Source organism: Equus quagga, chromosome 3 (genome assembly GCF_021613505.1).
Source record: "Equus quagga isolate Etosha38 chromosome 3, UCLA_HA_Equagga_1.0, whole genome shotgun sequence".
Lineage (NCBI taxonomy): Eukaryota > Metazoa > Chordata > Mammalia > Perissodactyla > Equidae > Equus > Equus quagga.
In genome coordinates this window covers 4720131-4737698 of record NC_060269.1, presented here as the reverse complement: position 1 = coordinate 4737698, position 17568 = coordinate 4720131, and the positions used below count along the sequence as shown (strand labels likewise).

The 17568-nt window shown below is 39.7% G+C and overlaps 1 protein-coding gene across 5 annotated transcripts in view; it reads right to left on the bottom strand.

Annotated features, from left to right (window-relative positions):
• The window catches only part of SEC24B (SEC24 homolog B, COPII coat complex component), an 81088-nt gene that overhangs the window by 3176 nt on the left and 60344 nt on the right, over window positions 1-17568 (bottom strand). For all 5 annotated transcript variants that reach the window (XM_046655931.1, XM_046655927.1, XM_046655928.1 and 2 more), the window contains 14 exons: window positions 17075-17201; window positions 16250-16359; window positions 14198-14310; window positions 10764-10882; window positions 10370-10425; window positions 9920-10126; window positions 7540-7663; window positions 6971-7129; window positions 6086-6259; window positions 5236-5346; window positions 3635-3810; window positions 2881-3018; window positions 2032-2136; window positions 899-991 (listed from right to left, as the gene is read on the bottom strand). In XM_046655931.1, coding sequence (XP_046511887.1) covers window positions 899-991; window positions 2032-2136; window positions 2881-3018; window positions 3635-3810; window positions 5236-5346; window positions 6086-6259; window positions 6971-7129; window positions 7540-7663; window positions 9920-10126; window positions 10370-10425; window positions 10764-10882; window positions 14198-14310; window positions 16250-16359; window positions 17075-17201 — 1812 coding nt within the window. The remainder of the gene's footprint in view (window positions 1-898; window positions 992-2031; window positions 2137-2880; window positions 3019-3634; window positions 3811-5235; window positions 5347-6085; window positions 6260-6970; window positions 7130-7539; window positions 7664-9919; window positions 10127-10369; window positions 10426-10763; window positions 10883-14197; window positions 14311-16249; window positions 16360-17074; window positions 17202-17568) is intronic.

Sequence of the window (17568 nt, the reverse complement as noted above, 5' to 3'; positions counted from 1 at the left end):
TCCGGGTGTCAAAAAAAAAAAAAAAAGAAAAAATCAATCAAACAGCAGCAGCAGACTATGATAAGAATTACACCGACTTTCACTTAATTTCAGGAGGGAGACTATAGTTCCAGTACCCAAGAACAAGGCAGGGCTCCTCATTAACTAAACATAGAGAACTGCTCTTGGAATCTTGTTTCTTTGGTGTTTGTCAACACACATACAGTAAAGATCCACTGAAAAATTTATGTTAATTGTCAGCAAAGTAATTTAAATCCGAAGTTACAGTTGTTGGAAAACAGTCGAGCTGCTCCTCAGAAAGCTAAACACAGCGTTACCCTAATACCCAGCAACCCCACTTGTAGGTGTACAGCCAGGAGCAGTGGAAACAGGTGGCCACACAAACACCTGTACACAAACTGTCACGGCAGCACTATTCACAACAGCCCCAAACTGGAAAAAACCCAAATGGCCATGAACAAACAACTGGATAAACAAAATGTGGTACATCCATACAATGCACTATCATTTAGTCATAAAAAAGAATGAAGTAATATCACATGTACAACACAGAGGAACCTGGCAAACACTGCGAGAAGGGAGAGAAGCCACATACTGTGTGATTCCATTTCTATGAAACGTTCAGCACAGGCAAATGCACAGAGAGAGGAGATGTGCAGCTGTCAGGGCAAAGCCGGAGGGGAGAACTGGTACACAGGGTATCTTTCTGGGGTGACAGAAATGCTCTGAAATTAAATACTGGTGATGGCTATACAACACTGTAAATATACTGAAAACTAATGAACTGTTTACTTGAAAATGGTTAAAATGATGAATCTTATGTGAATTTTATCTCAATAAAAAAGATTTAAAATGAACAAACATGAAAAAATTTAAAAGCTGTATGAAATCCACTGACCATTTTCTGTGGTATCGAAGCAAAATTAGGACACCCAAGTACATCTTCTATGAAGTTGTTGTCACAGCTTTTTCCAATCCAAATGTAAAAAACCTAAAAACAAAATGAGTAAAATATTAAAACTCACTAATCAGAAACCCATCATAGGGGCTGGCCCCGTGGCTGAGTGGTTAAGTTCACGAGTTCCGCTTCGGCGGTCCAGGGTTTGGATCCTGAGCATGGACATGGCACCGCTCATCAGGCCACGCTGAGGCAGCGCCCCACATGCCACAACTAGAAGGACCCACGACGAAAATATACAACTATGTACTGGGGGGATTTGGGGAGAAAAAGTGGGGGTTGGGGGGAGAAACCCATCATAGCTAATTTTCTCAAAATTATCAAGCATAAAAGAGGTAAATCATACTATGTCAAAGTAGGAACAAACATAAAAGTCAAAAGGAAAGTTCTGGTTCGTGTGGAATCAATGTCCGGGAATGGACGGTGGTTCCTATCTTCGTTGCTTACATTTCAAGGCTGCCTATCAAGTCTTTTTTTGCCTTCTTCACTCTTTCCCAGTGGGAATGTGATGCTTTAAGCAGGGTAACGGAGTCAGTGCCCTTCCCATCCACGGTTTCAATTACTGTCTCTGTATGTCAGCGGTGGGCTCCCCCCACGTCCCCTGCTCCAGGGGCGATCAGAACCTTTCCCTGCTCCTGAGGTGTCATTATGAAGCCATCTTGAGAATTCTGACATCCCTCGCCACCACCCTGCCCAGTGACTTCTCCTAACTCCTAACCATTAACGGCATTTCTCAGAAGGGACATAAGTTGAACTAGATAAAACGCTTGAGGTTCCTTTAAATTATGATTCTAGATGGTAAAAATCCTTGAAGACAGGAATTCATCTCTTTATTTCTCTTTATCAAGTACACATAATCCATGAGAGTAAATAATCCATGATAATAAAATTCACTAATCTATGAAAATAAAATGATGTCTGCCTGAAAAGTCTAAAATAAATTGACCTCTTGTGCCAGTCACCGATTCACTGTCTCACACTGCCTGATCTGTGACAACAGAGCTGGACCCCAAAAGTATTTCTCCTTTTACTGGCTGGAACAGTGTTAGTCTTCGTCAGCAGAGGGTACTCACAGAGCCACAGTCCATAAGGAAAGCACCTTCTCTTGTCAGCTTCTCTGCAGACAGCTTCTGAAGAGGGGGCTGTGGGACAACCCTGTCATTTACATGTATCGCACCCTGAAAGGACAAGACGGGTGTGAATGAGCTTCTGTTACTATCTCAACTGTGCAAGCTAAGGGCCACTAGCTCTTTACAAAATACTGAAAAATGACATCTGAGAATTTTTTAAGACACAAAAGATAATTGATAATATATTATCATCTTGGCTGTAGAATCAAGACACTCAAATATATTAAAATTAAAAAGATAAAAACATGACTATGTAAAACCATCTGCCCATTTCCTTCCCTTTTGGGATCAGGATACATTAAAGGCGTGACTGCGAAATCTGCTGCAAAGCAAGTTACTTTCTTACGTTTCTCTAGTAACATAATACAGAGAAGATTCCACAGAGTAGAGTTTTAACACAAGGAAGAAAAAAGACACTACATATTTGCATATTAAAAATATTGTTGCATATTAGATTTGCTTTACAATATAATCAAAATTGAGTTCTAATCATATCAGAAACAGTCAATATCTACAAAATACAAATGGAAATGTCCACTCTACAACTTAGCTTTGTAATAAATATTATAACCAAACCTACAAGCTAGATTATTTCCCATGTGAAACTATTTTTGAAAACTCCATAACCATAGATGATATCTGATAGTCCTACTGCCCAATCAAATCCATGGATAGTGGCCTTATTTAATGTATTCCTACCATAAGGGATGGAAAAAACTGTTAATAATATATTGCCACCTGAGCTGTAAGAATCAAGACAGTCAAATACATTTGAATGTAAAGACGTCATACCTCATCCGTCAGTCTGTCTATCCTGTATAAGTTGGGATGGATCATCTTCATTAGATGAACAAGCGGCTGACACTTGATCTGACACATGGCATACACACGGTCATCCAGGCGTGTACTTGTGCCCGTTCTAAATGCTTTCTACACAGAAAAAGATACACATTTTTCAAGGAACACAAATATCGTGGACAAGTATTAAAACAAATATATACAATCAATCACGGAAAAAGCAAGGCTTTCACATCAAACAGACCTGGCTCCAATTCCCGGCTCTGACATTTAATAGGTAGGTACGTGAGCAAGTTACTTAGCTTCTCAAAGCTCTACTGTCATCATATGAAAGAGAGGAAATAAGGCTCACATCTCCAGGCAGCTGCAAAGATTACACTAGACGATGTGTATTTAACACCTGTTACGATGCCTGAGACTTAGAAAGACGTTCCGGGAAGAGCAGCTCCCGTCCTTAGGGGCCTCCTCCCAGAAGCACACGGCACAGTGTGCTGTCAGCACACCACTGCTGAAGCCGCCCCCAAGTAGTAAGGAGGGAGAGCATAGGGTTTCATAACAGTCAAAACGTGTTTGTGCACCTTCATTTTCCATGGATCTTTTCCTGTTCTTCAAACTCTTCCAATGCTAAGCTGCATGATGGTCTAGGTAAATATTTTAAAACTCCCAGAAAACCCAGATTTTATTTTTTCACTTATGTATCAGGAATTTTAAAAGACTTTATTAAATGTAACAGTGTACAGAGAGCTACCTGTTTGAGAAGGGCCAAAACATAGAGAGGAAACAGCTTGAGGGAGCTGGGCGCTATCAGCGCGGAGTGCTGTAAATTTGAGATGGTGGAGCCATACGCGGAGAGCGAATCCACCACAGCATTCACTAAGGCATCTCTCGCGTCCGACAGGCTTGACGACACCGATCGATCCACAGCTACACAGCAACCAAATGAAAAGGATTTAACCATTAGATTCCAATGAATGTGATGAGAGAAAATTTATATCCATTATTTAAGAAACCAACAAAAATTCTGTTTTTAGGATAGAAAAATATATCTTACCTGCTCTATCATTTTAGAACTATCTGCTCATTACACCATTTTCCTGAACTAAATCTGAATAAATCTAACAATCAGAACGAATTTAGATTGCTATGGACCTTTTTGTTTCAATCTCTTTAAGTCCAAAATCACTTAACCTCCAGTAAGATCAGAGAATCTCTACTGTGCACCCACTTCTGAGGACGCGCTGGGGCTGCTCCGTCACGCTAGCAAAGGCACATGTATACAGTCTCGTGCTTTTCTGTAGGGACAATGTGAGTTCTGCAATCTGAGTTGTCCCTGTGATCCTCTACAATCTTCTTTGTCAAAGGACTCCCACCCAGGTCAACAAAAAGACGGCAAACTGAACAGGCTCTCAGGTAGACACTGAAGAGCCAGAAATCAGTGTGAGACTTACTTTCCTCCAAGTACGTATTTTATTAAAATAGAGACAACCTATACATATGTCTAAGTATTAAAAATAAAATTATATTGGGAAAATCACCTACGGTATAACTTGAAATACAGACATAAAACACTAACTAAAAAAATTGAGATCCTTTAGTAAAAGCTATTATAAATGAGTAATAACGACTGTTTTTCTCCAGGACTACATGGGAAATAACAAGGTTCATTTCATGTCTAAATTCATCTAAAAGGTAAATTCATTAAAGACAAAACACTCAGTGTTATATTAATTCCCCAAAGGATTTTTCTTAATTTACATACAGACAAATTTATTCTTTTGATCATAGTTCTACAGTGGTTTTATGTCAAAGGCACAGCCACGTAACCTCGACCACAATCAAGATACACAACAGTTTCATCACACCCTGTGTGCCGCCGCTTTGTGCTAACGTCCTCCCCTGCCCCCGAGCCTGGTCTCATTGCCTGTTGGTCACACCCGCAATCTTCCCTTTGCCGGGAGGTCACATAAACCGAAGCACACGTGTGCAGCCCTGACTCTAGCTCTTTCACTGGCACAGTGCCTCTGAGAGTGACCAGGTCTGCTCAATGTCAAGTTCACTCCCCTCACTGCTGAGCTGCGTTCCACTGTGTGGATCACCCAGTTTGTTCACACAGTCACCAGCTGAAGGACACTTGGGATGTTACCAGTATCTAGTGATTATGAATCCCGCAAAAGATTTTTAAACAAAGTATAAGAAATATATGAACAGTCCAATTCACATTGCCATAAATGAAAATGTACGACATAAGTACTTTTTAAATAAGGGATTTCTAGGGGGGAAAAATGCCTAGGTTTCAGTTTTTCGGATAGAAAAATACACTTCGCCTGTTCCATTCCCTTTTTCACTCACCCATGTTTGCCAGAAGGCAGATGGCAGCCTGTACATCCACTCCTGCATACACATCTGCTAGGGAGCTGACCACCGGCAGACAAAGCGTATGTACTCTAATTCTCCGCTCACCTAAACGAAAAGACCAGTGAACATCACCGCAGAGTACGTTAGACCAAGAAGGAAAGCAAGCAAACAGGGCAAAGTATCACTCAAGTGATTGTTCTGATTGGATTAAATCACCAGGAGGATTGTGAAATGTAAAAACAAAGCCTTAGCATTAAAATGTTTTAAATAAAATTAAACACTCGCCAAATCTGAAGACAGACTACGAGCATACACTATATTTTGTATATAGCTGAACATGAGGTTCTGCTTCTTATTTATTTATTATTGTTTTTTTTTTGAGGAAGATTGGCCCTGAGCTAACATCTGTGCCCATCTTCCCCTACTTTATATGTGGGATGCCGAACAGCATGGCTTGCTAAGCAGTGTGTAGGTCTGCGCTGGGACTCTGAAGTGGTGAACCCTGGGCTGCCAAAGCAGAGCACATGAACCCAACCGCTACGCGACGGGCCGCCCCCAACTATGCAGAATTCTTGATTTTATGGGGCAAGACAGAATGCTAAGGATGACATAGGTGGATTTAGCATGAACTGTTTACCAGACATATACGATTCTGGGAATACAAGTCAAAAAAGATATTAAAGATTCAACAATGAATCAAAAATGAGTAAAAGCAAAAAAGAAAGAACAGAGTATACATTTGATTAACTACTGGCAACTCCACTCCTTCCCACACAGGCTCATTCTCCTAGCCCGTGAGAGGAGGGGCTTGCTGCTGCAGTCCCACCTCACTCTTGCCGCACACCTTTGCTCGACGTGTACAACAGGGCTGTCTGAAAGCACACCAGGGACGTGTCTGTCAGACTCTCTTCGATCGACAGCTGCACCGCAAACCCCGCGTCAGGATTGATGTTGGCAAGGGACAGCAAATCAGTGGAACGGACAAAGAAGTTCCCGTGAAAAGTGTGCATTGAAAGACCTAGGGAACAGAAAAGTAGTTACAGCAGAGGGAGTAACACAGACCTCCTCTGTTCTAAAAGACGAGGCAAAGTAGTATTTTTACTTTATGAAAAGCTATTTTTTAAAGCAAAAAAAGTCTCCAATTCTGAATCAAAAGGATAACTTGGGAGTAGGACTGCAGTGCCGGCAGAGGCTGTGAAACAGCAATTCTAAAACCCACTACGGTTATGGAAAGGGAGACCCACATTTAACCTGTATTAATACACTCTCACAATACGTCTCCTAAGTGACGTGAAGTCAGACAAAGGCCTAACGCACAAGATCAAACACAGCAGGGTTACCACACAACCATCAGAACCCCGCGAGCAGACATTCACCCTAGGCGATCTACACTGAAGACCCCTGAATGATTACGAAGGCACAGCCCATTAATTTGACAATTTTCACGTAAGATCATCCCTGTTCTCCTACCTCCCCTGCTAAAATCACCTCCAATATGCTTTTCCCTTAGGTTCTTCCTAATAAAGAAAAACATTGCTTTTGCCCACTTATTCGAATTACTCATGAAATTGGGCAATGATTATTCAATAACTATATATATTTAAAACAGGGTACACTTAACTGGATCAAGGAAAAAGTCCTTTATGAGGAACAATCATTATAGGTAGTCACAGGTAGTTAATTTTGACAAAAATATGTAATATAAACCATAATTTTTGTAATTTCATACCTTTAGTGCACCTTATTCTCATAACAGCTTCAAATCCAATTTTTCTTGTGAGATATCGTCTGAGGTCTTTCTGTAACTTTTCTGCTTGTGAAGGATTGTGAGTACAGTGGAAAGACGGATAATAATAGATGCACCCTGCAGAATACTTGGACATGCAAGCTTCAGAGAGAAACATGAAAAGTATGAGCTACAGAGCAGGAGTGCCCGGCCTGTCTCCTAGCAGGACAGGTTCCATATTATGAGGAACTCTAAGTCACAACAAGGATACCTAAGCTGTCAAAATAAGGATCATATATAAACCTGAGAAAATACAGACATCTGTAAAATATAAGACACAGTAAAGCTTATTGTTGCGCAGAATGGTAAGGAGATCGTATTTTAAAAACCAAACAGTAAAAGCATTTTACATTTGTATAGTGCTTTAAAGCTTACTGGCAATTTTCATAGATATCTGTCTAATCCACATGCCTCTCTCCCCAAACTACTGAGAACTCTTACTAAAGAGGTTAGATTTAATTATGTGCTAAAAATGTGCATGTAAACAGATAAACACAGTGCTACGTCCTTACCTAGAGAAGCGAGATCAGAATACTGTGAGCTCAGGAGGAACAGATCCACCGCGGTCTGCTGTCCTGAGCAATCTAAAGCGAGCTTCTTGTAAAAGTCGGTTGCAGGGCCAAGATGTTGTACAACCTAAGTCAACAGGTCACAAAGTAAGAGCTGGAAACCTTGAATTACGCACGTGTTCTTATGTCTCTTGTTATAAGGAAGAGGACAGCCTCTGTCCCCATCAAACTAAGGATTTTTTTAAATGTTGAGGCATTTGGCACAGATTTCCTGTAAGAATAATAACCGCTAACATTTATAAAGCACTTAGGTGCCAGCACTGCTTGAGATGTTTTATATAAATTATTTAACCTTCATAACAACATATACCTTAAAGAGTTATCTACGTATTACAGATGAGGAAACTGAGGCAAAAAAAAGGATTAATTAGGGGCTGGCCTGGTGGTGTAGTAGTTAAGTTCACATGTTCCACTCCAGCAGCCCAGAGTTTGTGGGTTTGGATCCTGGGGGTGGACCTACATTCCACCTGTGAAGCCATGCTGTGGTGGCATCCCAGATACAAAATAGAGGAAGACTGGCACAGATGTTAGCTCAGGGCCAATCTTCCGCACCAAAAAAAAAAAAAAAAGAAAGAAAGAAAGAAAGAAAGAAAAGAAAAAAACGATTAAGTAACTTGACCAATTACATAGTTATTGAGTGGTGAATGCTGGAATAAAACTCAAGAAGTCTGACTCCAGAGTAAGCTGTTAACCCTTATTATATACTGCTACATAACAATGTGAGAGAGTAAAAGATTAAGGAAGGATTTTCCTATTGGTATGAGGACACTACAGCTGAGAAGGGGGCACTGGAAAAAGAGTTAAAACCGCAGGAGCCAGGCTCCAAGTTCTTAATTACAACACTCATTCCATAACAAAACGCCTCAATCCTCCTAATTATAGTGTATGATTATTACCTTGGAGTTTATGCAGATATGAAGGAATACGTAAAACACAATAAATATTTAAGCTTTTGAGGCCCAGGCAGGTAGAGAATATTTCTTAAAGTTAAATGATAATAAAAAACCCAACACTGCATCAAAGAACTCAGTAAACACATAACACCTTCCTGTGTTCAAAACACCTCCATATTCTACGACTGGCTGCAATGGATCAACAAACCAAATGCTAGCTGTCCTTGGTGATGAGTTTGAAAAACATACTTGCCCCAATTTACTGTGAAATTAGCTTCTTCCTCATAAAGCAATTTAAGAATACAATTTCTATAAAAAGTGAAATATGGTGCTGTTTTTCTTTAGCAAATTGGTGAAGAAAAAAAAGCAACAATTCTTAATGGTGGCTAGATGATGAGAGTCCGTAAGAGTACAGGTTGATAACAAACGCCAACAGGTAAAATACATTAGTAACTTCAGTAAAGCCTATCAGACTCTTTGACCCGATAATTTCACTTCTAGGAATTTATCCTAGGGAAAACCGAATGAACACGTGACTCAAGAGTTATGACACTATGGAAACTGTTTAATCCATACTCATAACTAGCTGTGATGGCATTTTCTCATACAAAATTTACATATGGAACAAAAATGACTGTTCTAGTTAATTTATTATTTGAAATACGGGATTAAAATATCCTGACCAAATCTTCATGTAAAATCCAAGCAAGACCCAGCCTCACGTCCTTTCTCTTTAATAGTGGAGATACTGGAGACGACTTAACCATTCACCAGCCGAGGGGCAATTAATTAAACAAATCAAGCACTTATACAGTTACTATAAGACAGTTTTTAAAGAGAATTTTTAGGGACCTCAGAAAACATTCATAATATATCCTCCAACGAAAAGAGTTAAAAACTACAGCATATACGTAGGATGTCCGCTTGTGCTCATTTGTGTTTGTGTAGTTCAATGTTGCTCTGACAGTGAGACTACTGATGATTTACACCTGTTTCCACCTTCCAAGCCTGGCACAATGACTTGTATTATCTTTATCATTAACAAGTTTACTGGCCTGAGCATGTTCAATTGTGACATCTCAGATTTAGTAAATATTATCATTTGTGTAATAGAAAAGAGCAGTGGAGTCAGAAAGTTCAGTCACACCCTCACCATTAATAGCTATTTAACCTTTGGCAAGAGAGTGTAATGTTTCCTCATCTGTGAAATGAAAGGGTTTCAGTAAATGACTTCCAAATTTCTATGACTTCCAAACAAAGTAATAAAAAGAACACAATGCAACATAAAAACAAGACGATAACCCGAGTTAAACTCCCTCACCAGTTTTTTACTATTAATGAAGCAGAAAAGTGGAATAACAAATAATCACGAAGAAATTGAGGTAGAAAACACCACCTTGAGTGTGACAGAGAAACCAGACACCCAGTACCTTTGTGCTCGATCTCTGATTGGGATCTTCTCTGGACTGTAGAAGTCCTGCACCCAAGGAAGGCAACTGTGTCTGAAACACAGACACACGGCCACCTGTTGGAGACATTAATTTAAAGGCAGCCTGAAGCGCAGGGCCGAGGGCACTGTGTGTCTCTCTTGTGTTGGTGAACATAGTCGGCAATGCATTCAGTAAGTCCTTTATAAGCTGGGAAAACAAAGATTAAAAGCTGAATTACTGAGAAAGCAAGGCAATACTCTTCTTTAAAACATTCCAGAGTACAGCGTGTGCCACTACATTCTGGGGACTATAAACTGAGGAGCCAACAGATAGCCCACCTACACGGTCTATGGCAATGTTAATTTACCAGGGAAACAAATGTTAGACATTTCAGTAAACACGTGAAATAAGAGAAATATTTTAATACTTCAAGAAAAAAATCGACCTCACCTCTTTACTTTCATGTAGATTCACAAGTAAGCTATCTGGTGTAGGCAGAAAAACATCTGTAGGGAACATACATATTTTAATCAACAGATAAATCAAGTCAGAAGAATATAATAAATTTAAAAATCTTAGTTTTTATCAGGCCAACATGTAATGAGCACTATAATATTGCTTTATTAAATATATACACACTATATGCTATACGTATGTGTGTAGTACACACACAGAGATGTAAAAAACTTAGAATCAAGTATTTTCTAGGAAGCAATTATTTTTAAACAAATATCAAAGTGTACGAAATTATCCTTACAGCATTATGACACGATGTATTGTCAAATAAAGGAACTTTAATTCCAAAGTCTGCATTGGAAAGGCTTCTGCTTTATTCACTGCTTACCGTCTATCTCAGACACAATCAACATCTGAGGCTGTGACAATCCTTCTTGTAAATCGTAGAAATGAATAGTGCTATCAAAGGTCAGGAATCCTATTCTTGTTCGTGAATCTCCAGGAAGCCTAAAGATAAAAACGACAATCTTAAATTCAAAGTGCTCAGTAACATATTATATTTAAAAAAATAGTGAAATAGTAAACTAAGTCTAAGAATAATTACATATACTTTTTTACAGAGGACAGAAAAGTCACCCCTGTCTAAACCAGCACATATCAGACAAGAGCAGGATAAAACATGCCATCTTCAAATGAAACTTGACATGTTTAGAGTTCATACTTCAGAAAACCGAACTATTGTCAAATAAACCAAAACTAAAAATGACATGATTTAAAAAACAAAAATTTCTGGGGCTGGCCCCGTGGCCGAGTGGTTGAGTTCGCGTGCTCCGCTGCAGGTGGCCCAGTGTTTCGTTGGTTCGAATCCTGGGCGCAGACGTGGCACTGCTCTTCAGACCACGCTGAGGCAGCGTCCCACATACCACAACTAGAAAGACCCACAACAAAGAATATACAACTATGTACCAGGGGGGCTTTGGGGAGAAGAAGGAAAAAATAAAATCTTTAAAAAAAAAAAAAAATTTCTGGGGCTGGCTCAGTGTGTAGCGGTTAAGTTCACGTGTCTTGCTTCGGCGGCCTGGGGTTTACCACTTTGGATCCCGGGTGCGGACCTGTGCATCGCTTACCAAGCCATGCTGTGGCCAGCACCCCACATACAAAGTGGAGGAGGACAGGCACAGATGTTAGCTCAGGACCCAGTGTCCTCAGCAAAAAGAGGAGGATTGGCAGTGGATGTTAGCTCATGGCTAATCTTCCCCCAAAAAACAAAACAAAACAAAAGTTTCTTGCTAACTTTTCTTTGAAACAGATTCCTTTAAAAGCAAAAAATTACTACTATATTCCGTTTCAATATTTAAAAAATAGCATATTTTGTTTAAGTATTTTAAGGACAGAATGACAAATGAGTACTTTCTAAGAAAAGATTAAATGTAATGCAAATCAAATTTTAATGTGTAAAATTTTTATTTATTTATTTATTTATTTGAGGAAGATTAGCCCTGAGCTAACATCTGCTGCCAATCCTCCTCTTTTCGCTGAGGAAGACTGGCCCTGAGCTAACATCCATGCCCATCTTCCTCTGCTTTATGTGTGGGACGCCTACCACAGCATGGTGTGCCAAGCGGTGCCATGTCCGCACCCAGGATCCGAACCAGCGAACCCCTGGGCCACTGAAGTGGAACGTGCACACTTAACCACTGTGCCACTGGGTCAGCCACAATGTGTAAAATTTTAAATAAAAATCACATTTAAGAACATTGAGACATTTTACTTATCATCAATCTTTAAAATCTTCTCTAAAACTCAGTATTCAAAAGTCAGTGCCATGGCGAAAAATAAATTACCATTTCATTGCTGGTCAAGCTCTCCTTATTAATAAGATAGATGCCTCTTCTTACAAAAGTATATTTCTAAGCACCACCAACTATGTGAACTGCTGTTATGTAATTTATTGTTTTGGCAATGCCTTTAAAATATTTTTGAATACTACAGGATGCCAAAACAGTATGCAAGAAGTATTACTATTAAGTATGACCAATCGGGCTACTTAGATACAGTCTGCAATCTATGTCCAAAAGCATTTCAGAGAACAGAACAAACTTTTTTTCAAAAACAAATTTTATGTGGGTGTTTAGCTGACCCATACCGGTCAAAATTACGATGTTTCTACAGCCTACAGTTGGCCCGTACAATCCACGGCTGGTTGAATCCGTGGCGGGAGGAACCCCTAGAAACAGGAGGCCGACAAAGGAACTCTGTGGATTTTGGTATCTGGGGGGGTACCAATCCCCCGTGGATACCAGGGAGGAATATAATCTTCACTTTCAGATTTCTAAGGTCCTTGAGCATTAGGGCGTTTGTTACCCATCAGAATGGAGACGTCTTACCTACTCTACTCCAAGCTTAAAACACACAGAGTTGAGCTGGAACTGCTCCAGCATCACATGCCTCTTTCCCAAAGTTATACCCAGAGCCCCTTCCAAAAACACATTGCCATATTGTTGCTATCCTATCACCTTTAACTTTTTTACTTTCCTAATGCTTGTACTTTCTGCCGTGATCAAACAAATAGACATTTTAAACACTATTTTCCATTCCCAATTTTCTCCTTTTGGTTTTGCATAGTCTATTTAATTTGCAAATAGTCACTCATCTTTGTTGGACAGGCTCCTGGCTATATCCTCATACTTATCCAGCAAGCCATCTCTTTAGTCTTAAAAACTATTTCTTTGCAAAGCATCTTCCATTGCCACTCACTGCTAAAGCTCTGTCTGAATTAAGCACTTGTGACTAAAGAAAAGGAAAATGCTTCAATCCAGGATAAAAACAGGAAAATTCTAAGTTGCTAACAGAAACTAAAAGCAAATGATTATCTCTTTGTTTTTATCTCAAACGCCTGGATGTTATCAGTTTACTCACAGGCCAAGATCAGTGATTGTGGTCACTGGCGCCAGCACTCAACAGCACAAGGACTCTGAAACTCGCAGGGAAGATGGAGGAGAACCTTTTGGGACCACCAAGAGGACTTCCGACAAAGCATTCACACATCACCACCCTAAGCCCCCAACACACCAAGAACCCCTGCAGCAGTGAACCACTCTTCCTGAAAACCTGAAGTCCTATCTCTTGTGGGTATTGAAAAAGAAACATACAAACAACTTCGCTTTCCAGAGATTTGGAAGGTCCATTTTAAAGCTAGCTGAGGGTCTCCTTCATGACTAACACAGGCAGACACAGAGGCAGGAATTAGAGCTAGGGATAAGCAACCAACCCTGTACCCCATTTCCACTTCCCAGTACAGCTCATTACTAATGTGCCAAAACGAGCTCAGTTTCTGCCTTCTTGAAATATTCCACATAAAATCAATTCCCTGTTTCCCTTTATCCAGCTCACTCTCTCATTAGCACATTTAAAAGTATCTTAGGAAAAACTCCTTGCTTGGGCATAAATTGCAGCCAGATTTCTCTCATCCAGATCCTTCACACCCTGGCCAAGTCAAGTTTTCTGGGCCCCAGTGCTCAGATCTGCTAAGTCAGAGGGATAGTTAGATGAGATCTAAATTCCTTACTTAGGAATCCTTTAAAAGTTTTAAGCATTAAACCTTTTATGATTTATGATTCAGACACCAAGTCATAAACCAGAATAATCCAAGTAGCAGGACCCTTATTCTAAGGTAGACAGGAAGTAGTCTTCAGCGACAGGTAAACCAAACTTAATAAAAACCAACCTCACAAACTGCTAATAAATACTTTACATTTACATACATTTTTATACACACACACATAAACACACACACACGCTATGAGTAAAAAAAATTCTTACTTGTCTAGATTTTCCAACAGTGACTGGCACAAAATTGTCAAATATCCAGCTTCCACTGCATTATGAGACACATCTAAAACAAACAAGTAAACTGCAGGTTGAGGAGGACGAAGCTGAAAGGAATGAAAATAAAGTAACTTATTTAGTAGGTACAATTTATTCTTTTTCTATTACTATTACTACTGGATATTTACTGAGTATATTATATAAAAAGATACAGAAAAAGGATTGATTTTTTTTTTTTAAGACTTTATGTTTCCTTTTTCTCCCCAAAGCCCCCCGGTACATAGTTGTGTATTTTTAGTTGTGGGTCCTTCTAGTTGTGGCATGTGGGATGCTGCCTCAGCACGGCCTGACGAGCGGTGCCATGTCCGTGTCCAGGATTCGAACCGGTGAAACCCTGGGCTGCCGAAGCAGAGTGCGCGAACTTAACCGCTCGGCCACGAGGCCAGCCCTGGGATTGATGTTTTGTAAGATCTTCTGTGCTAATGAAAATGACATCCTTTAACTTTTTTCTTACAAAGTTGGTTGTAAACTAAGCACGATATGGTGGTGGTTACACAGTAATGGTTAAATAGACGGGCTAAATGTTTTCCTGATAAGAGTGTTGGCTGAGACATCGCTCAAAGAAAAATTGAACTTATGATTCAATACTAACCTCTATAATTCCTTCCCTACTCCTAAAAACACTTTCTGTTATTATTCATGTTTTAAAACTTGATCACCATTAGTACTAGCTACTGGGTCACGGGGTGGTGGCCTCATCCCGAGGGTTAAGTGCTAAGTGTAAAGAAAGTCCTTGTGATGGTATTCTAAATATGTGAAGTCCTTATTTGCTGGAGACATACACTGAAGTATTTATGGGTTAAATGACAGGACACTAGGACCAGCATTTCACAAACTGCAGGGGGAATGAGGTGAGGGGGACTGGGGTGCACTGGGGACAGATGACACGTATTTAGCCAAATGTTCACTGTTGAAGCTCAGTGACGGGTGCATGATGGCTCATCATATTGTTTTCTTTGAAGTATGCTGGAAAATTACTGTTATAGAAAGTTAAAATAAAAGGATATATAAAATCTTTTTAAAAAAACATGCCAACCAAGGATCATATGGCTCATAGGGCAAAAATTAGATTCCTTCTTGCCTCGTCGCTTCAATTACATTAAGGTTCCTAAGCAGCCAGCACAGAGCCGGGAACACAGTAAGCCGTAAGGGCAAAAAGCTGAGAGCAAAACTGACGAAGAGGGACTTTACCATGGTCAATATGAGAACAGATAAGGAACAGAACTTAAGCAGGCAGACATTAAATTGGACATAAAGGACCACAAAAATTACAAAAATAAAGAGAAGGGCCAAGCACCAGGAATTTAATACACATTAGTTGCCCCTGTTCACCTTTTCCTACTGTCAACACTACATTTTTGTAGACAACAGATTAGAAATGAGGATACGGAACAAATCTAAGTTATAAATATATTTGAAATGAGTAGATGTGATAAAGAAGATGAACAGAACTTAGGCCAAAAATTCATTTTTGTAAGCAGAAAAGAAGAATGAGATCTTAGAGTCAGTATAATTAAAGAACAGGTAGAATTTTATGATGAATGAAAAGAGAAAAATCAGAATCTCATTTATCTTGAGATCTGTACAGGGTGAATCAGTAAGACGGTGATATCTTTTAAGAGCCCAAAAAGTACAGTTTTTAGCAAAAATATGAGCTTTTCTGTTTGAGGGTCTTAAACATTAAATGGTTAAAAGAATATTTAAATTCATCCCACGCAAGCAATCGAATGAAAATGGCAACAAACTGTAGATGTTAGTGCTCATCGTAAAACATCACTAACGTTTCTCAGTGATAGAATTGGTTTCTTCTAGATCAAGTAACTTTCACAAAGAGTTTTCTATTTGTTATGTATAAACTTTCAGCATTAATTTAAAAAATTCATACTATGGACAATTTCAAAAATTTGGACAAGAATTCACTTAGCAGCAAATTACAAATGACCAATACAACTGTACCCCACAACCAACTTTAACCTGAATAGTTACCATATAATCTGAAGAAGCAATGAACTCCACAGTCGAATTCTGAACTTCCGGTCGTTTATGAGGCTCTCCATAAGATCGAGTAAGGGGATTATACATGAATTCTTCAGGAACTAGGTAAGAATGAGGAATTCAGTACAAATTTAGTAACACAATTTGTAACTACACACACATATACATGTGTAGAAATAAACACCTGTATCATTAATAATTATATGAGGTTTATGACAGTTCTGTGAACATCTAATGGTAAAAACAAATCCCTTAAATTCTCTTTAAAAAATATACCAGAAGGATAAAAAAACATTTTCTGAAATCAGGTGAGGAAACCAGGACACATGTAAGCTTGCTTCTTAGGCTTGTGTCCTATTTATTACATCACACGACACGGAATAAAAATCAAGACAGAAACACCAATCTGAAAGCCACTATACTAAGAGGACCTACGAATGGCTAAAGGGAACAACAGACAGACACGCACGCACGTCCACACACACTGGCAAAGTCTACGCTGAGTCGAGTGCACCAAGTGTACAAACAGAAGACAACCTTAACTTGTCAGGGACAAGCTTAATCAGTCTGCATGACCCCATCTGTGTGAACTTCACTGCTTGTTTTGTGAGCATTTTTTTTTTTACTTTTCCTTGTTGTCATTCTGGTCATGGTCAATTCTCCCCTTGGCCAGCCAACATGAAGTGTCCCTAGCTAGACTCTCTCCGTTAAAAGCGGCATGGAAGTTTCTAAAGCAGTGAGGAGAGACCAGACGACAACAAAACGTCAAGTGTTAAAATAACAGGAAACACACTGACTTTCAGAATCGGGACTCACCGTCGTTCACCCGATAGCACAGGTTGCACTTCCACCTGCGCTGGTCGATGAAGGACACAAAGGGGTTGATGTACGTCCGGCAGGACCGGCACCTCACAATGGTGTTGGACGTGATCACTGGTAATTGCTGGGAAGGAAAACGAAGATGTTGGAGCAGGAAAAGCACCCAGAGGAAATGGACACACTTCTCTGCTCCACCCACGGGACAGAAACCAGAACTGTTTCCAAACGGAAGCATTTTGACAAAATCCAGTGATGTGCTGAGCAACACAGCAGCTATCAAGTTTCCTCCCTCTTTGTCACAAACTATAAGATAACACTCAAGCAAAGTCAAACCAAATGCAATAAGTTATTGGCTGATGAGAAAAGCCTTGTTGGCCAAGAAAGTAACATAGAGCTCAGAGCTCTCAGCTAGACTCAGAAATGGCAGTGAGAAAGAAACCTACGCCACACAGACGTGCCTGTCGCTGCTGCCACACCTGTGCTGCACCATG